Consider the following 21,479-nt stretch of genomic DNA (forward strand, 5'->3'; position numbering starts at 1 on the left):
TACACTTTACTAGTACCAGGTTGGACCCCTTTTGCCTTCAGATCTGCCTTAATCCTTCATGGCAGAGATTCAACAAGCTACTGGAAATATTCCTCAGAGATGTTGCTCCATATTGTCATGATAGCATCACACAGTTGCTGCAGATTTATTAGCTGCACATCCATGATGCCAATCTCCCGTTCCACCACATCCCAAAGCTGCTCTATTGGATTGAGCTCTGGTGACTGTGGAGGCCATTTGAGTACAGTGAACTCATCGTCATGTTCAAAAAACCAGTCTGAGATGATTGAGCTTTATGACATGCTGCGTTATCCTGCTGGAAGTAGCCGAGCATCCGAATGTGTCAAGGTTGGACATGTTGTGTGTTCAGAGATGCTCTTCTGCAGAGCTCGGTTGTAACGAGTGCTTATTTGAGTTACTGTTGCCTTTCTATCAGCTGGAACCAGTCTGGCCATTCTCCTCTGACCTCTGGCCTCATCAACAAGGCATTTGCGCCCACAGAACTGCCGCTCACTGGATATTTCCTCTTTGTCGGAGCATTCTCTGTAAAGCCTAGAGATGGTTGTGCGTGAAAATCCCAGTAGATCAGCAGTTTCTGAAATACTCAGAGCTGCCCGTCTGGCAGATACAACCATGCCACGTTTTTAAATCCCCTTTCTTCTCCATTCTGATGCTCTCTCTGACCTGCAGCAGATCCTCTTAACCATATCTACATGCCTAAATGCAGTGAGTGATTGGCTGATTAGAGATTTGAGTTAGTAAGCATTTGGACAGGTGTACCTAATAAAGTGGCCAGTAAGTGTGTATTATCCTTACTCTGTTATGTAATATATAACAATATCTCATCATCTGTATTGTTGTGTTTCCCAGTACTGAGTTGGAGCCGGAAGGGCATCCGCTGTGTAAAACATATGCTGGATAAGTTGGTGGTTCCTTCCACTGTGGCAACCCTTTTATTAACAAAGGGACGAAGCAGAAAAGAAAGTGATTGAATGTCGTAACTTATTTAATCATAGATAGATAATGCTTAATGTTAGCGATTATTACAGGATGTTATTTTATTGCTTATGTTTATTATGTCATCATAAAAGAGGAAGTGAAGTAAGAGCAGGTTCCTCCCCGAGTATTATTGTAGATGGGAAATGCGCATGTAAAATATCAGTCTTGCGTCTTCAAGGTCGCGCAGCGGCGCATGATGTCTGGAGAGAAATGAAATCCCAAATCAATGGCTTTACCCCGCCAGCCGCTGACGGTAAACGTGAAGAGAAATACCGTCTGAAATGCTGCAATCCAGCCCTTCACTACACCACCGGCGCGTTTAATGTGATTTTGCTGCATTATTATGTGGATGAAGCAGAGATGAAGGTTGTTCTGGATTCCTGAAGACAGAATAAAGAGCTGGACTTGCAATTACAGGCAGAAAGCTTTTCAGTGCGCTCGCCTTATTTTTATTCATGGCACAATCTGTGACCCACACACACACACACACACACTCTTTTTATCTTGTCACTGAGGACACACACGCACACACAGACGATCATAGTCACTGGCACAAGCTTATATGGAGCCAGATGAGTCTCAAAAATAACACGTTTACAAAATAAAAGTCATAACACAATACGCATTTACAAAATACAATTCGGAAGAACTTAAAACACAATTGGTGAATTCACACGGTTTGAATTGGATGTTCATGAGTTGTGCTTTGAAGTCATGAATCGGATTTGCATATTTGTTTTAAGTTTACAAAATTGGACTTGTCGATTCTTGAGTTGTGTTTGTATTTTAAAATTGGATTTGCATATTTACGATTTGGATTCGAATATTTATTAAAAAAATTAATCTACCAATTGAATTTGCATATTTATGAGTTATTTTAAATTTACTAATTAAATTTGTATGTTTTATAAATTGTGTTTTGAATTTATGAATTGGATTTGCATATTGATGATTTGTTTTAAATTTACAAATTGTTATAAATTTACAAAATGAGATTTGCATATTTATTAATTGTTTTAAATTTTAGGATTGAATTTGCATATTTATGAAGTGTTTTGAGTTTACGAATTAGATTTGCATATTGATGAATTGTTTTACATTTACAAAATTAGATTTGCATATTTAATAATTGTTTTTAATTTATGAATTTAATTTGTGTTTTTGAAATTTTTTAATTTACACACTGGATTTGCATGTTAATGAATTGGATTAGATTATTTATGAACTGTGTTAAATTTACGAATTTAATTAGCATAATTAATAATTGTGTTTGCATATTTATGAATTTGATTTGTGTATTTATGAATTTGATTTGTGTATTTATAAATTGGATTTGTGCATCTATGAATTGTGTTACGAAATTTCAAATTGGATTTGCATATTTATGAATTGTATTTAAATTTCCGAATTGGATTTACATATTTACTAATTGGATTTGCATATTTATGGGTTGTGTTTGAATTTATTCATTGAATTTGCATGTCTACTAATTGTTTTAAATTTATCATTTGAATTTTTTTATTTCTAAATTGTGTTTTGTACTTTAATCAATTGGATTTGCGTGTGTATATATTGCGTTTTGAATTAAGGAATTGTATTTGTTCATTCATAAGTTGTTTTGAATTGACTAATTGGATTTGCATATTTATAAATTGTGTTTAAATTTACGAGTTGGATTTGCATATTTACCTTTTGTATTTACATATTTATTCATTGTTTTTGAATGTATTAATTGGATTTGCATATTTACTAATTATTTAGTATTTTTTCATTTGGATTTGGAAAGTATTAATTGTTTTAAAATTTACTAATTGGATTTGTTTATTCAGTAACAGTGTTTTGAATTTTTGCATATTTATGAATTGTGTTTGAATTTATGAATTGGATTTGACTGTTTATTAATTGTTTTAATTTACTGAATAAATTTGCATATTTTAATAATTGTTTTGAATTTTTTTTTTTGTGCGTTTACAAATTGTGATTTGAATTCAGAAATTTAATTTTCATGTTTATGAACTGGGTATGCATATTTATTAATTGTGTTGTGAATATACAAAAAGATTTGTGTGTTCATAAATTGTTTTGAATTCATTATTTGGATTTGTGTACTTAAGAATTGTTTTGAATTTACAAATTAGATTTGCATATGCATGAATTGGGTTTTGAGCTTCATGAATTGGAAATTCAGCATTTATAAGTTGTATTTTGTATTTACAAATTGGATTTGCAAATTTATGAATTGGATTTGTGTGTTTATAAGAATACTAATGGATTTTGTAAATGTGATTTGTGCTATGCACGTACGAATATTACTTTTGAACCATGTTATTTTTGAGACTTCTCTGACTCCACACAAGCCTCTGCATCATTAAATCTGTCCAGCCTCAGTGTTACTCTCCAGAGGAAAAAACAAGTCTCTTGTGCATCTTTAGAGCATCAAAAGGATTCTCAGATGTCTGTCCTAAAATGCCTTATTAGTAAAAATAGACCCAAATGACTTTTATTTCTTTGGACTACAGAGGTACACTCTTAGACATAAAAGTACGAGAGCTGGTACCTTCATAAATGCTACACAACTGAACCCAAAGCCTCCGTGTTGGTATTTTAAAGATGCATATTACAGCAGCAACAAAAACATTTATTAATAATAAAGCACATTTACACGCAATGATAAGTGATCCAGAATGCTGTACGATGTACAACAGGTCTAGGAAGCTAAAAACAACTACAAACATACAGTACAACAGCTAAAATGTAAAACGACTAAGTTTTTACTATACTAATATATATATATTTATATTATTTTGAAAACAGGACAGGACAAAGAGGTCTGTTTAAATGTATATTTTCTTAATTAAACACACATGTAGACTGATGAATAGAAGTGTTTAATTCACATTTATGCATGGTGTCATATCACTCAGCTCTTACTGTCATTTCTCATAAACAAATGTATGCTAATAAATGCGGCAAACTCATCTGTTTATGCAGAGGTTGTAATTAATTCCTGCCTGTGCTTGTATATACATTGATACCAGTGCTATTGCTATGATCAGATTACCTTATAAGCAACATAAAATTGCTCTAAAGTGCTTGTGTTGACATATAAAACTGCTAAAAACTTCTTGTTTACTTATTTTGCCACTGCTAATTGGACGCAGGTGATGTAGGGGAGGGGCATTCTCACACTACAGCTCGTTTGATTGGGCAAAAAAAAGCTTATGCTGTGATTGGAAACGATTTTTGCTTGTGAGATTACAACAATGGTCATTTTTCCATTAGTCGTTAGTTTATCTGTTGTACTTTTTAGTGGGACTGGTTTTAAGGCATAGTAAAGCAGTAGTTTTGGGAAGCAAGTCGCCATGCATGACCACAAAGCACCATGTTTACAGCTCATCAGAACGCAAAATGCTGGATATACAGATTATAAAGGGATTTCCTGACTATAGCTCATTTGATTGGGCAAAAGTTTTGCATATGCATATTTTCCCTGTCCTATGGCATCTAATTGGATGCAGGTGAAGTGTGGGACAGGGGCATTCACACACTATAGCTTATTTTATTGGACCAAAAAATTGCTTAAGCAGTGTTTGGCCATTGTTTCCTAGTGAGATTACAACAATGATCATTTTTCCCTTAGTTGTAAGTTTATCTAAGCTTTTATTGTACTTAATATATATATATATATATATATATATATATATATATATATATATATATATATATATATATATATATATATATATATATATGCGGGACTCTTATTTTGAAAACATTACAGGTTTTAAGGAATTTTAAAGCAGTAGTTCTGTGAAGCAAGCAGCCATGCATGAACACAAACCACCATATTTACAGCTTGTCAGGACGAAAAATGCTGGATATACGGATTAAAAATTGATATCTTGGCTATAGCTCATTTGATTGGGCAAAAATGTTGCATATGCATGAGTGCAGGATGAGTCATCGGGGCCTGTTGTTGATTTAAAATATTAAATAGCCTCAAATTCACTTTGCAGGGGTCTCCATTTGTCTTCATGCAATCTCAATGCTGTCTGGGAATATATATATATATATATATATATATATATATATATATATATATATATATATATATATATATATATATATATATATATACACACACAAATACAGGGACGGACTGGGACAGCATTTTCCAAGTGAAGGGGGTGGGATTGGGGAGAGAGAAGCGCGATGTTTATAAAGTGTGGAGGGTTGTATACGGCAGGCCAGATAGACATTCCAGTGCACCCTCGATTGGTCTCGTTTGTGTTGTTGTGAGGGCATTCTCAGACTATAGCTCATTTGATTGGCCAGAAAATAGCTTATGTCATGATTGGCCACCATGTTTCCTAGTGAGATTACAACAATGATAATTTTCCCTTCATTTTAAGTGAGTCTAAGCTTTTATCATATATGTGGGACTCTTATTTTGAAAACGGGACATGCTTTAGCAACATAAAATGACTCTAAAGTGCCTCTGTTTTTTTGGCTTGTGTTGACATTTGAAACTGTGCAAACCCTCTTGTTTACTTGTTTTGCTATTTTTATGCAGGTGACAGGTGGGGGAGGGGCATTCTCACACTATTTTGCATATGCATGAGTGCAGGATGAGTCATCGGGACCTGTTGTAGATTTAAAATATGAAAAAGCCTCAAACTCACTTCACAGTGGTCTCCATATATATATCTGTGCGTGTGTGTGTGTGTGTGTGTGTGTGTGTGTGTGTGTGTGTGTGTGTGTGTGTGTGTGTGTGTGTGTGTGTGTGATTTTTTATTTTTTTTTATAATGGTATCTAATTGGATGCTGGTGATGTGTGGGGGAGGTACATACTTACCCTATATCTCATTTATTGGACAAAAAATAGCTTATAAGCTATATAAAAATTATTTGGCTACGTTTTCCATTGAGATTGCAACAATGTTCATTTTCCCTTAAGTTTCAGTGTATCTAAGCTTCTACAATATATGCGAGACTCTTATTTTGAAAACGGGATGGAATTAAGATTTAAGAAATAGCAAAGTAAGATAAAATGACTCTAAAGTGCCTCTGTATTGGCTTGTGTTGACATTTGTAACTGTAAAAACCCTCTTGTTTACTTGTTTTGCTATTTTTAAGCAGGTGATGGGTGGGGGGAGGGGCATTCTCGCACTACAGCTCATCTGATTGGGCAAAAAAAAATTGCATATGCATGAGTGCAGGATGAGTCATCAGGGCCTGTTGTAGATTTAAAATATTAAATAGCCTCAAACTCGCGTCACAGGGGTCTCCATTCGTCTTCAATGCAATCTCAGTGCTGTCCAGGAATAAAAAATAATAATTTAAATATTCAAAAGGGCTCATTTGTGTTTTTTCTGTTCTATGGCTCTCTCTTTTCATCAAAAAAGTGAACTCTTTTCGACTCGTCGATCTGCACCACACACACACACACAGCGCTCTGATGAGAGATCGCTAACCTGTGAGACAGCCTTTGAAGCTGACATATCTCACATATCCCCCCCCCCCCCTCTCTCTCTCTCTCTCTCTCTCTCTTCCAGCTAGAGCAGGTGGTCTCCAATCGACTCTGCCCCTTTGCAAAAAATAAAAAATCAGCATTCGCAGACATATGCATTGGGGTCTGCAAACCCACCCTGAGCTAATTCCATTATACATTCAGTCTGGAAGTAAGACAGGACTGCCCTCTAATTGCTTTCTTATCCCCCTGAGCCCCCTTTTTCTCCTCCAAACAGCACCTCAGCTCAGCTCAGCCCCCGCCCCGACGCGAACATGGCAGCAAAGGGAAGGAGGAAAGTGGAATAGAGAGAGAGAAAGAGAGAGAGAGAAAGAGAGAGAGAGAGACGTATCTGCCTGTCTGCCATTGACCGGGAATATCTGCCATTTTCCGCGTTGCAGGAGGCTCCAGAGCACCGGGATCCAGGCACAGGCACCGCCACAGGTACAGGCGCATGTTTCTCCGCATTTAAGGGGCTTAATGTCGGTGCGCACGCGGGGATGGATAGATCATGGACGGATGAATGCAGCGACTCAAGAGCCGCATGCACGGGGACAGGGGGGCGTGTTGGATAACAGGCTGCCCATGTGTGTGTTTTTTCACCCTCGCATCCAGAGCCTGACCTGAAATCAGTTCGCATCATATTCCCCTAATATTGCAATGTCAATTAAAGCGCAGATCTCAGATCTGTAGCAACAGATTCGTTCTGTTTTTACTATAGTCGCGCGGTGACTGTTTAGTATGAGCTCATACTGTGTAAAAGAAAACAGAAGACGTTCCAAATGGAGAACGTTCTAAAAGTGATGTCATAGAAGCCTTTTAAAGGGCAGTTCTGAAATAGAACCCTTTTTAAATGTTAATTTATTTAAAAGTTTGATCGATATCAAATGTGATTATTTATTATTATTATTTATTTATTCGAAGAGAGTATTTTAATATTAAGGTCGCTCGTGGCTACGCAGATATAAACATTTTCGCAATATTTTAAATTGAAAACAAGACGAAACTTGCGTGTTTGTGTCATGCTGTATTATTCATATGCGCAGTGTGTGTGTGTGTGTGTGTGTGTGTGTGTGTGTGTGTGTGTGTGTGTGTGCTGCGTTGTAGATGAAAGTGTGTTTATGTGACGTTACATGAGGGAAAAGCATTCCAGAAAGCATCGCTCCGCCACAGCTGTATATATATAAATAGATCCCAAATGACAGCGATTATCAAATCCTCTCGTGTTTATGAATTAAAGGCGCGTTATGCAAATGTGGCATGTGATGTTTAGTCACATCGCTGGGTCTGCGTGTGATATATGTGCCATATTTGGATGTCATGCATGCAGAATTGCGCGTTTGCCAGACTCGCCATGCGGACTGTGTTTATGTTGGAGACGCATTATGCACATGCGGTGTGTGTGTGTGTGTGTGTGTGCGTGTGTGTTGCGTCTTATGTATGGCTACATGTTATACGATGAGGATGATTTTGTGAATGGAATATTTTGGATCATGCATCAGGGTGGTTGGTTTGTTTACGTGCATTTGAAGGGAACGCATCGTGTTTAGTATGTGTGTGTGTGTGTGTGTGTGTGTGTGTTATTTTGCATGCAGCTTGCCCTTGATCATGAAACCCAGGGTAAGACAGAGCTCTAACCTATTAAACGCTGCACTGAGACTGCAGTGTCACAGCTGACTGATATTGATGCTCTGGACGGCCCTCTCCGCAAGAATCCATTTAGAGACGTGTGTGTGTGTGTGTGTGTGTGTGTGTGTGTGCAGAGGGAGTGTGACTGACAGGCAGTTTCTCTCTCTCTCTCTCTCTCTCTCTCTCTCTCTCTCTCTCTCTCTCTCTCTCTGTGTGTGTGTGTGTGTGTGTGTGTGTGTGTGTGTGTGTGTGTGTGTGTGTGTGTGTTGGCATGTGTGCGTCGGACAGATACGGATTGGTGAGAGGAGAATGAGGCGGGGGAGAAAAAAATGGAGGGATGTGATGAATATGTGAGTGAATTATAGAGGGAAGGAAAAAGGATTGAAGATGATACCAACATCTGCAGTACGATAGTAGATCCATCTAGCAGCAGAAGAAGGGAACATATCCAGTGTGTATATGCAGTGGTGTTCCCAAGGTTAAGAGCAACACACTGTATGTAAAACAAAACAAGACATCAGTAGACTAGATCAAGTGTCTCACACACACACACACACACACACACACACACTGGCAGGGGCTGAGCAATATGAGTCATTTGTATTACAGTAAAACAATTCAACATTTTTCTTGGGATTAATTTTTATATAACTTATATCAGCTATAAAGGCTGCCTAGGGTTAAATTGTAAATAAAAACAGGAATATTATTGTTTATTATGGTATGATTTTTTAGGATATATGTATAATATATATATTATTTAATGATTATAAATATATTTAATTATTTTGAATAATAGTGTTTTTGAATAATGCTCTCTAACAGTCTGATTTATTATCTAAATAATATTTTATTAACTAAGCAAAATATTCCAGCATTCATTTCTGGCAGGAATAGAAACAACTCTCATTCCATTGATGTTTTCTTATTTTAAGCATGAGCGATTAATGTTTAGAGGAAAGAAAGCTGTGTTGGATAAGCTGACCTTTAAAGCATATATTTGCTTTAATACATTTGTTGTGAGTAAATGTACATGCATGCGTGTTGAACATTAAATAAAAAATAATGTAGTTAATAAAGCTGCATAAATATGCAAATAAATAAATGTTCTTTAAATAAAGTTTTAAATAAATAAATCTTTAAATAAATCAATTGGATCAGAGGGAGATGGGTATTGCTAAAAAAATCGAGGAAAAGTACTTAAATGATTGGTAGCGCGGCTCTAAAGCACTGATAACTCCACCATAAACCACTAATAGCTCCGCCCTAAAGCACTAATAGCTCCACCCTAGAGCACTAATAGCTCCGCCCTAGAGCACTAATAGCTCCACCCTAGAGCACTAATAGCTCCACCCTAAATCACTAATTGCTCCACCCTAAAGCACTAATAGCTCCGCCCTAAAGCACTCATAGCTCCACCCTAAAGCACTAAAAGCTCCACCCTAAAGCACTAATAGCTCCACCCTAAAGCACTAATAGCTCCGCCCTAAAGCACTAATAGCTCCACCCTAAGGCACTAATAGCTCCGCCCTAGAGCACTAATAGCTCCGCCCTAGAGCACTAATAGCTCCACCCTAAATCACTAATTGCTCCACCCTAAAGCGCTGATACCTCCGCCCTAAAGCACTAATAGCTCCACCCTAAAGCACTAATAGCTCCGCCCTAAAGCACAAATAGCTCTGCCCTAAAGCACTAATAGCTCCACCCTAAAGCACTAATAGCTCCACCCTAAAGCACTAATAGCTCCGCCCTAAAGCACTAATAGCTCCACCCTAAAGCACTAAAAGCTCCACCCTAAAGCACTAATAGCTCTGCCCTAAAGCACTAATAGCTCCACCCTAAAGCACTAATAGCTCCACCCTAAAGCACTAATAGCTCCACCCTAAAGCACTAATAGCTCCGCCCTAAAGCACTAATAGCTCCACCCTAAAGCACTAATAGCTCTGCCCTAAAGCACTAAAAGCTCCACCCTAAAGCACTAATAGCTCCACCCTAAATCGCTGATAGCTCCGCCTTAAAGCACTAATAGCTCCACCCTAAAGCACTAATAGCTCCACCCTAAAGCACTAATAGCTCCACTCTAAAGCACTAATAGCTCCACCCTAAAGCACTAATAGCTCTGCCCTAGAGCACTAATAGCTCCGCCCTAAAGCACTAATAGCTCCACCCTAAAGCACTAATAGCTCCGCCCTAAAGCACTAATAGTTCCGCACTAAAGCACTAAAAGCTCCGCCCTAAAGCACTAATAGCTCCACCCTAAAGCACTAATAGCTCCGCCCTAAAGCACTAAAAGCTCCACCCTAAAGCACTAATAGCTCCACCCTAAAGCACTAATAGTTCCAATCTAAAGCACTAATAGCTCCACCCTAAAGCACTAATAGCTCCGCCCTAAAGCACTAATAGCTCCACCCTAAACCACTAATAGCTCCACCCTAAACCACTAATAGCTCCGCCCTAAAGCACTAATAGCTCCGCCCTAAACCACTAATAGCTCCATGCTAAAGCACTAATAGCTCCACCCTAAAGCACTAATAGCTCCAATCTAAAGCACTAATAGCTCCACCCTAAAGCACTAATAGCTCCGCCCGAAAGCACTAATAGCTCCACCCTAAACCACTAATAGCTCCACCCTAAACCACTAATAGCTCCGCCCTAAAGCACTAATAGCTCCGCCCTAAACCACTAATAGCTCCATGCTAAAGCACTAATAGCTCTACCCTAAAGCATTAACAGCTCCGCCCTAAAGCGCTATTAGCTTCGCCCTAAAGCACTGATAGGCCCACCCTAAAGCACTAATAGCTCCACCCTAAAAACTGATAGGCCCACCTTAAATAATTAATAGCCCAGCCATAGAGCACTGATAGTCCCGCTTCAAAACACCAGTAGCTCCACCCTGAAGAACTGATAATCCCGCCCTAAAGCACTAATAGCTTCACCCTAAAGGACTGATAACCCCACCCTAAATCACTGATAGCCCCATCCTAAAGAACTGAAAGCTCTGACCTAATTAATTGATAGCCCCGTCCTAAAAGACTAATAGTCCTGCCCTAAAGTACTCATAGCTCCGCCCTAAATCACTGATAACTCCACCCTAAATCCATTCCATGTGACCATTCCAAGTAAAGGAAAGTCATCTGGAGGGGAGGGAAGGAGATGGTATTTGATTAAAGATGATGAGGGCAGATTAATTTGTACAAAATAATGAAGTGCACAGACCCATCGTTTATAACCAGAACTGCTATTAGCATGTACAAATAAGAACAGTACGTTTTGAGTTTAACTTCAATGGCAACACCATCACCTTGACTAGCGTTCAGGACACGTCACACACTTTCTATTTTTACGTATTTTCTCACGCACATGTAAATAGCACAGCGCTCCCCTCCATCCATATTATAACCAAATCTGACACATTTCCCCATCACACCACCTTATGTACATATACCCTCAGCATTATATTTTGTCAGCGACTACAAGCGAATGTAGCGTACGGGCTGATGCAATCCACTGAAACTGTCACGCACCTGAGGGTCAGGAGAACAACCGTGAAAACACAACCAGAAACCATCAGAATACCCTGCAAAAAAAAAAAAGCTTCAGTCTTGATTCTAGTCCAGCTGTCTAAAAACTCCTAAATCAAGAAGCATTTTAGCCAAAAATAGTCTTGTTTTCTGAAATATTGAGTCACAATGAAGTCAGATTTACAATAAAGCAAGCCAAATAATCTGCCAATGAGGTAAGCAAAATATTAATAAGCTTGTTTCAAGTAAAATCTTTAACATTATTTCTGAAAACCAGACAATGTTTCTTACTCGTCTAGAAAATGCTTCTTGATTTAAGAATATATGTGTACTATAAACGAGACGTAAACGAACACATTTATTGCAGTGTCGAAGGCGATGGGAATTAAATGAGATGGAGGAAGGGGGAAAATAGACACGCATCTGAGGTGAAGACAGAGAAAACGAGGCCCCTCCCCCATTGGCTGTGTTGTAGGTGCGAGAATCTCGAACAAAAATCCGGCACGGCTCACAAACAGATCCATAAGGTCAGGACGGGGCAGCGGAGGAATTATTCATCTCCAGATGCTGCTGTCTCTGCGGCACTGCGCTCAGCACTCCGGCTCCCACAGAAACGAACGGACGGAGGGAAGACATAAACAACCGACTGGACGGGCTGAGGGGTCGGATATGGAGATGCACAGCATGCAGACGTCTCGAGACGCATTAATGCGCAACTGCACAATAGCCCAGTTAACTCATCACCCGCCACTGAGGAGATAATGCAGCAATCAAGAGAATAGAGGTTAAAAATAGAGTGGGAATGTATTAGAAACATTTACGGTAGATTACTGTAACTCATCAATTAAGAGTTAGCTGTGGAGTTTGCATGTTCTCTCCGTGTTGTTGTGCTCCGGTTTCCCCCACAGTCCAAACACATGCGCTATAGGGGAACTGATCAACTAAAATGGCCCTAGTGTATGAGTGTGTATGGGTATTTCCCAGTGATGGGTTGCAGCTGGAAGGGCATCCGCTGCGTAAAACATATGCTGGATAAGTTGGTGGTTCATTCCGCTGTGGCGACCCCAGATTAATAAAGGGACTAAGCCGAAAAGAAAATGAATGAATGAATGATATGACATGCTCATACACAGCTGAAGTCAGAATTATTAGCCCCTTATTTTTTTATATTTCCCAAATGATGTTGAACAGAGCAAGGAAATGTTCACAGCATGTCTGATAATATTTTATCTTCTGGAGAAAGTCTTGCTTGTTTTATTTCGGCTAGAATAAAAGCAGTTTTTAATTTTTTAAACACCATTTTAAGGTCGATTTTATCAGCCCCTTTAAGCTATATTTTTATGATAGTCTACAGAAAAAACCATCATTGTACAATGACTTGCCTAATTACCCTAACCTGCCCAACCTAATTAACCCAGTGAAGCCTTTAAATGTCACTTTAAGCTGTATAGAAGTGTTTTGAAGAATATCTAGTCTAATATTATGTGCTGTCATCATGGCAAAGATTAAATAAATCAGTTATTAGAAGTTATTAAAAATATTATGAACTAAATTGAGTGTGTATGGGTGTTTCCCAGTGTTGGGTTGCAGCTGAAAGGGCGTCCACGCTTTACATAATCAAGTGTGTGCAGTTTACCTCATGCATTCAGTCACTCTCTGGACATGGCATATTGCAGGACGTGTAAAACCCTGTCCTGCACAGATCTCAGTGATATTTTTTGTCTGGCATGAATAAGTCTATGCAGACTCTCATTTTTAAAACCGCGCATCACGGCGAGACATGCGGCGAGCCTCTCCATTCACACAACAAGTTTCTGAGCTCTCTCATCCTTCAGACCGAGTTTATTCTTCCGAGGTAACCTAAGAATACTGTCAGTGCTGCGGATAGTTTGTAATGACTGTTCAGCTCGTGCTGCTCAAACCACGCTTCATTAATGAATTAAAATGAAATCGTGAAAATAGTTTGATGCATTGTTTTGGCACTAACACATATACTATAGCGGGCTTGTTTTAAAGCCGTTCTTCTTGTTTATGTTGTAGATAACTGACCAACAAAATATACATCAAAATTAAGTTAGACATCAAAACGAAATTCGTTGCGAAAAGATAAAAAAAAAAAAAAAAAAATATATATATATATATATATATATATATATATATATATATATATATATATATATATATATAAATATATATATATTTAGGGCTTATTATAGGGCTTTACATTAACACCCGCCAAATGTGGGTAGATTCCAGCTTTGGCGGGTTACACAGCTGATCCCACTAGCCATTTTGGCAGGTTGGAAATCATTTTTACATTGTAGTTTTCTTAAAGCAGGGTTCGATGGATGGCCTAATATGCGTGCAAATGTGATCTTAGAATCGAGAAGCAGCACGACTGAAAACAATAACTGTTCGCACGAGACAAAGCAGGTGAATACCGTATGAGAGGATGATTAGGCTACTCGGTCGCACAGGTGATGTGATGCGCGCGACTGCTAAAAAGCACGCATGCGGGCTCCCGTTTACTTGCGCTTTTTTCCGTTCACTTGCGCTCGGTTCTCTTTGAAAAAGTCTAGACAAAAAAACGATGCTCGTGTACCCATTCCTTCTGCTTTGAAGAGCTCAAGATTGAAAAAAATATAAATTTGTAAGCAACAGCAGCAGTCAGTGCTCTCGTTTTAATCATTCTCAGGCACGCGATCATCCTTTCATTATCATTATCACTATCACAAACAGTGAAATAAAAGAGGAGGCTTGTGGACAACACAACATCTAAATCAAGTCATTTTAGCATGTCAGAGTCACATTTATTTATATAAAATATATTTTCCAATCAACAAAATTGTGGCTAGTGAAAATGGCAAGTGGCTAGTAATGTTGGAAATTTACTGGTGATCAAAAGAGTTAATGTAAAGCACAGTATATATATATATATATATATATATATATATATATATATATATATATATATATATATATATATATATATATATATTTTTTTTTTTTTTTTTTTTTTTTTTTTTAATTTAGTTCATGCCCGTCTTAAACAACTGTGGGTGGATAGTGCTTAACTTCGTGGAAAACAACGATTTAATTAATAATCTGATAATGGAGCAAAATAATCTGATAATGGAGAAAAATTATCTGATAATAGAGCAAAATAATCTGATTATGGAGCAAAATAATCTCATAATGTATCAAAATAATCTGATAATGGAGCAAAATAATCTGATAATGGAGCAAAATAATCTGATAATGGAGAAAAATAATCTGATAATGGAGCAAAATAGTCTGATAATGGAGCAAAATAATCAGATAATGGAGAAAAATAATCTGATAATGGAGAAAAATAATCTGATAATGGAGCAAAATAATCTGATAATGGAGAAAAATAATCTGATAATGGAGCAAAATAATCTGATAATGGAGAAAAATAATCTGATAATGGATCAAAATCTGATAATGGATCAAAATCTGATAAAGGAGCAATATATTTATATATATATATATATATATATATATATATATATATATATATATATATATATATATATATATATATATAAAATATATATATATTTTTTTTTAGTTCGTGCCCGTCTTAAACAACTGTGGGTGGATGATGCTTCACTTCGTGGAAAACAAGGATTTAATTAATGATCCACTGCTGCTGTAAACGTCTGTCATATACTCGCTGCATTTATATTATGTCACTATTTTAAAGATTACGTCTTGAGCGTCTGATTTCTCCTCAGTGATGATGTCCTTTAAATATATAAAGGCTGGTTATTTTACCGTCGATGAGGGATAATAGGGGTATTACAGGATTCAAAACAAATAATATTAAAAAAGAAGCATAAGCTTGACAACAAAAGATCCGATCAATGTCGTAACGAATGCCCTTAAATAATGCAGCTTGCAGTTTCCAGCAAGCATCATTGAGATTGTGTTGTCTGTCATATCTTTCATCTGCTTTTTTGGTGGGGGGGGTGGTTCTCTTAAAGCACAGCTTTCCAAAATGATGACATGAGACTGTGCTGGGTAGTTGCGCTGGTTTACCAACACTTGTCTGGGTCTGTAATCTTATTAGCATCTTCATAAGGGTGGTGTTGTTTTAAGTGATGAAGGTTTGTGGTGTTTCTGCTTTTGATGGCACGAGTCGTCTGCACAGTTTGCAGTGCACGTCACTGTTTTGTGTCAGATTGCAAAAAATGTTGGTTTCGGGCTAAATAAATTCCATGCATGTGTGCTTGTGTGAGCTGAGTGTATGCTTTTAATGGGCTCACGGCCTGCTGTTTGTGTGTGTATGTGTGTGTTCATGCCTCTGATTTCCACATGTTTCTGCATGCACACACATCTGCGTGCGTTTGGGAGTGTGTGTGTGTGTGTGTGTGACGCATGGCGTTGGTGGTTGAAATGGTTTGGATGTCATCCAGCTCAGCGGAAGGTCATCTAGCGTTTCTCCAAATAGATCCAGCCTTCATTTCCACTCCAGAGCCGCTGTATTTACCAGTCCAGTGGCCCAGAACGCCAGTCCACACACACACGCGCACACAAACACTGCTCACACACCTTCACACTGCAAATAATGCTTTTCTCACACAGAGATTTAGTCTTGTTTCTTTTCTGAATATCTACAAATTCTGAAATCAAACAGCATTTTCTAGACGAGCGCAAAATATTGTCTTGTTTTCAGAAATAATGAGGCAAAGTGAAGTGAGTTTCTCCTGAAAACAAGCAAAATAATCTGATAATGGAGAAAAATAATCTGATAATGGAGAAAAAATAATCTGATAATGGTGAAAAATAATCTGATAATGGATCAAAATAATCTGATAATGGATCAAAATAATCTGATAATGGATCAAAATAATTTGATAATGGAGCAAAATAATCTCATTATGGAGCTAAATTATCTGATAATGGATCAAAATAATCTGATAATGGAGCAAAATAATCTGATAATGGAGCAAAATAATCTGATAATGGAGCAAAATTATCTGATAATGGAGAAAAATAATCTAATAATGGAGCAAAATGATCTGATAATGGAGCAAAATAGTCTGATAATGGAGAAAAATAAACTGATAATGGAGCAAAATAATCTGATAATGGAGAAAAATAACCTGATAATAGAGCAAAATAAACTGATAATGGAGCAAAATAATCTGATAATGGAGCAAAATAATCTGATAATGGAGAAAAATAATCTGATAATGAAGAAAAATAATCTAATAATGGAGCAAAATAATCTGATAATGGAGCAAAATAATCTGATAATGGAGTAAAATAAACTGATAATGGAGCAAAATAATCTGATAATGGAGCAAAATAATCTGATAATGGAGAAAAATAATCTGATAATGGAGCAAAATAATCTGATTATGGAGCAAAATAATCTGATAATGGAGAAAAATAAACTGATAATGGAGTAAAATAATCTGATAATGGAGCAACATAATCTGATAATGGAGCAAAATAATCTGATAATGGAGCGAAATAATCTGATAATGGAGCAAAATAATCTGATAATGGAGTAAAATAAACTGATAATGGAGCAAAATAATCTGATAATGGAGCAAAATAATCTGATAATGGAGAAAAATAATCTGATAATGGAGCAAAATAATCTGATTATGGAGCAAAATAATCTGATAATGGAGAAAAATAAACTGATAATGGAGTAAAATAATCTGATAATGGAGCAACATAATCTGATAATGGAGCAAAATAATCTAATAATGGAGCGAAATAAACTGATAATGGAGCAAAATAAACTGATATTGGAGTAAAATAATCTGATTATGGAGAAAAATAATCTGATAATGGAGTAAAATAATCTGATTATGGAGCGAAATAAATTGATAATGGAGCAAAATAATCTGATAATGGAGAAAAATAAACTGATAATGGAGCAAAATAATCTGATAATGGAGAAAAATAAATTGATAATGGAGCATAATAATCTGATAATGGAGATAAACTGATAATGGAGTAAAATAATCTGATAATGGAGCAAAATAATCTGATAATGGAGCGAAATAAACTGATAATAGAGCAAAATAATCTGATAATTGAGAAAAATAATCTGATAATGGGGAATAATAATCTGATAATGGAGAAAAAATCATCTAATAATGGAGAAAAATAACCTGATAATGGAGCAAAATAATCTGATAATGGAGCAAAATAAACTGATAATGGAGTAAAATAATCTGATTATGGAGAAAAATAATCTGATAATGGAGCAAAATAATCTGATTATGGAGCGAAATAAATTGATAATGGAGCAAAATAATCTGATAATGGAGAAAAATAAACTGATAATAGAGGAAAATAATTTGATAATGGAGAAAAATAAATTAATAATGGAGCATAATAATCTGATAATGGAGATAAACTGATAATGGAGTAAAATAATCTGATAATGGAGCAAAATAATCTGATAATGGAGCGAAATAAACTGATAATGAAGCAAAATAATCTGATAATGGAGAAAAATAATCTGATAATGGGGAAAAATAATCTGATAATGGAGAAAAAATAATCTAATAATGGAGAAAAATAACCTGATAATGGAGCAAAATAATCTGATAATGGAGCAAAATAAACTGATAATGGAGTAAAATAATCTGATTATGGAGAAAAATTAATTGATAATGGAGCAAAATAATCCGATAATGGAGCAAAATAATCTGATAATGGAGCAAAATAAACTGATAATGGAGCAAAATAATCTGATAATTTAGTAAAATAATCTGATAACAGAGCATAATAATCTGATAATGGAGATAAACTGATAATGGAGGAAAATAATCTGATAATGGAGCAAAATAATCTGATAATGGAGCAAAATAATCTGATAATGGAGCAAAATAAACTGATAATGGAGAAAAATAATCTGATAATGGAGCAAAATAATCTGATAATGGAGAAAAATAATCTGATAATGGAGCAAAATAATCGTGTTTTCACTGTGAAGAAAGCTCTTTTTGAGGAAAAAAACCTTATCACAGCCAATATGATAGCAGGATAATCCATTTGATTAATATTTATAATTAGTTTAAATTAATTAAGATAAAACACACACACACACACACACACACACACACATCAGGTAAAACAAATTAAACAAAATCTATAATTGTTTATACACTTAAAATGTACTAATATGATCTAGTTTCTGTTCAGGCAGCATGGTGGCGCAGTAGGTAGTGCTGTCCCCTTACAGCATGAAAGTCGCTGGTTCGAGCTTCGACAGGACCAGTTGGTGTTTCTGTGTGGAGTTTGCATGTTCTCCCCGTGTTGGCGTGGGTTTCCTCTGGGTGCTCCGGTTTTATCGCTCACCGGGTTAGGCTGAAGCAGGAAAGTGTGCCCACGCTGTTTAACTGGTGCCTTGAACTGAACCCTGGGAGGACACTTGAGCATATTACTACTCTTACAGAGATTGTGAAGTTGTTTGACGCCTAATCTGCTTTTAATAGTTTAAATTATAATATTAAAGTGATAATTACACCATTTCTGCATTCTATAATATCAGCAACAGCTGGAGGATTGTAGTCCCCAGCATGTTGCTGCAATGTTTACAGTGCTGGTCCTACACTTCCGGGTTTCTTCAGCCTCGCTTTGGTTCTTTAAAATGGCGGTTGCTTGAAATAAGAGTATTGACAACGCAAGCGTAAGGTAAGATGCAGGGTGAGTGCAGGCCAGGGGGAGAGGGGAGGGGGACAATCGCACTTCGGCATGGTTCAAGGCAACTGTACTAAGTGTGAGTACATCCTAAGTGTTTTGGTTGGTTACTAGAGTCTGCATGTTTACTAGACGTTCTGCTTGCTTAGTGCACTGTTATGGTTGGTCTCTAGAGTATTCATTGCAACAACTTTATTCAAGAAGCATTTTCTAGACTAGCAAAGGGTCAAAATACACATTAAAAGGGCAGAGAATCTGAGCTGAAGTCAGAGTTATTCACCCTCCTGCATATTTTTCCCTTAATTTCTGTTAAATTAAGAGTTTTCTTCAGCACATTTCTAATCATAACAGTGTTAATAACTCATCTCTAATAACTGATGTATTTGCTCTTCTCCATGATGACAGCACATAATATTAGACTAGATATTCTTCAAGACACTAGTGTTCAGCTTACAGTGACATGTAAAGGCTTCACTAGGGTAATTTGGGTAACTAGGCAGGTTAGGGTTATTAGGCAAGTCATTGTATAATGATGGTTTGTTCTGTAGACCATCAGAAAAAATATATATAGCTTAAAGGGGCTAATAATATTGACCTTAAAATGGTGTTTAAAAAATTAACAACTGCTTTTCTTCTAGCCGAAATAAAACAAATAAGACTTTCTCCAGACGAAAAAATATTATCAGACATGCTGTGAACATTTCCTTGCTCTGTTAAACATCATTTGGGAAATATTTAAATAAGAAAAGAAAAAGAGGGGGGCAAATAATTCTGACTCGCAGCGTATAAATATATATGTATAGCAGAATGCTGCAGGTTGAAGCCCCCACAGAGATGCACCCAAAAGCATTTGCATGTGATTTATTTGCGTCCCAATTCTGACTGTATGTGATCCTCCATACCACGTCCCCTCAGGAGAGAGCAGCTGCACAGCCCCATTTACCACTGAGCATCAGCACATGTCTGCCTACTAGAGCCAAACACTATCAAGGGCACTTAACAGGTAGCCGCACAGTGGCTGCAAGGAGGATTGTGTGGGTGATCTGCGAAAAAGGATTTTCCTACTTAGAGGTTTTGTCTTGTTTCTAGTCCAAACATTTAACAATTCTTAAAGCAAGAAGCATTTATTAGACACGCGGAAAATGTAGTCTTGTTTTCAGAAACAGTGAGACAAAATTAAGTGAGTTTTACCTTAAAACATGATTTAAAAATTTTGCTTTGAAATAAGATTAATTTGCTTGTTTTTAGGAAAAACTCTCTTCATTTTGACGCACTTTTTCTGAAAATAACTATATATATATATATATATATATATATATGTGTGTGTGTGTGTGTGTGTGTGTGTGTGTGTGTGTGTGTGTGTGTGTGTAATATGTTATTCAGTAAGGCATAATCAATGTTGAAACGTAATAAGCACCAACATGGGTCTAATTTATTAAGTCATGTTAACAGAGTTAATTCATGCCTGCAACATGTTTATAATGTGTTAAACATGGGTTTAAAATCATAACTATGTCAAAAACATGCTAAACATGTTAGTAAAATGCTGTAAACATGCCGGTTCAAGAACTAAACATGGTAGCAACATGCTAATTCATGCTAACGTTATGTTGTAAAATGTGTTTAAAAACATGCTGAAACAATTAAGCTGCATTAGCCATGTGCTAATGTAAAACATTGTAATACATGTTAGCAGTGTTCATTCATGCTAATAACATTTGTTAAACATGCTTATGTGCTAACTGTTAAAACGTGTTTTAAAAAATGCTACAAACATGCCAGATCAACCAGTAAACATGGTAACAACATGCTAATTCATGCTAACGTTATGTTGATAAATTGTGTTTTAAAACATGCTGAAACAACTAAGCTGCATTAGCCATGTGCTAATGTAAAACATTCATGTTAGCAGTGTTCATTCAAGCTAATAACATTTGTTAAACATATTTATGTTTATATTAACTGTTAAAACATGTTAACATGTTTACAAAAATGCTACAAACATGCCAGATCAAGCAGTAAACAAGGTTGTAACATGCTAATTCATGCTAACATCATGTTAAATCATTGTGTAAACATGTAATAACAGCTTAAATGATTTAGCCATGTATTTGTGTGAAGGATGCTAA

General features: G+C 36.5%; 2 protein-coding genes across 6 annotated transcripts in view; one reads left to right on the plus strand and one right to left on the minus strand.

Annotated features, from left to right (window-relative positions):
- rai1 (retinoic acid induced 1) overlaps nucleotides 1–21,479 on the plus strand; it is a 105,931-nt gene that overhangs the window by 4,381 nt on the left and 80,071 nt on the right. The window contains exon 1 of one of the 5 annotated variants that reach the window (XM_087245337.1): nucleotides 6,832–6,952. The exons of the other annotated variants lie outside the window; for them this stretch is intronic. The gene's annotated coding sequence lies outside the window, so the exon portion shown is untranslated. Of the gene's footprint in view, nucleotides 1–6,831; nucleotides 6,953–21,479 lie in introns of those variants that run through there. 5 annotated transcript variants of the gene reach the window in all.
- On the minus strand, nucleotides 15,255–19,473 carry LOC147846156 (uncharacterized). The gene is made up of 3 exons (XM_088649566.1): nucleotides 19,462–19,473; nucleotides 17,814–18,166; nucleotides 15,255–17,417 (listed from the first exon to the last, which is right to left on the minus strand). The coding sequence occupies exons 1-3, from the start codon at nucleotides 19,471–19,473 to the stop codon at nucleotides 16,658–16,660; spliced, it is 1,125 nt and encodes a 374-aa protein (XP_088505692.1). The 3' UTR covers nucleotides 15,255–16,657.

Source organism: Danio rerio, chromosome 3, assembly GCF_052040795.2.
Source record: "Danio rerio strain M-AB ecotype USA chromosome 3, GRCz13ab, whole genome shotgun sequence".
NCBI classification, from domain to species: domain Eukaryota; kingdom Metazoa; phylum Chordata; class Actinopteri; order Cypriniformes; family Danionidae; genus Danio; species Danio rerio.

Excerpts from the sequence above, each read along its gene's own strand:
- LOC147846156 (XM_088649566.1), bottom strand. Across the intron at positions 17,418-17,813 it reads TTATTTTGCTCCATTATCAG|TTTATTTCGCTCCATTATTA; the intron begins GTTATTTTTCTC and ends CTCCATTATCAG.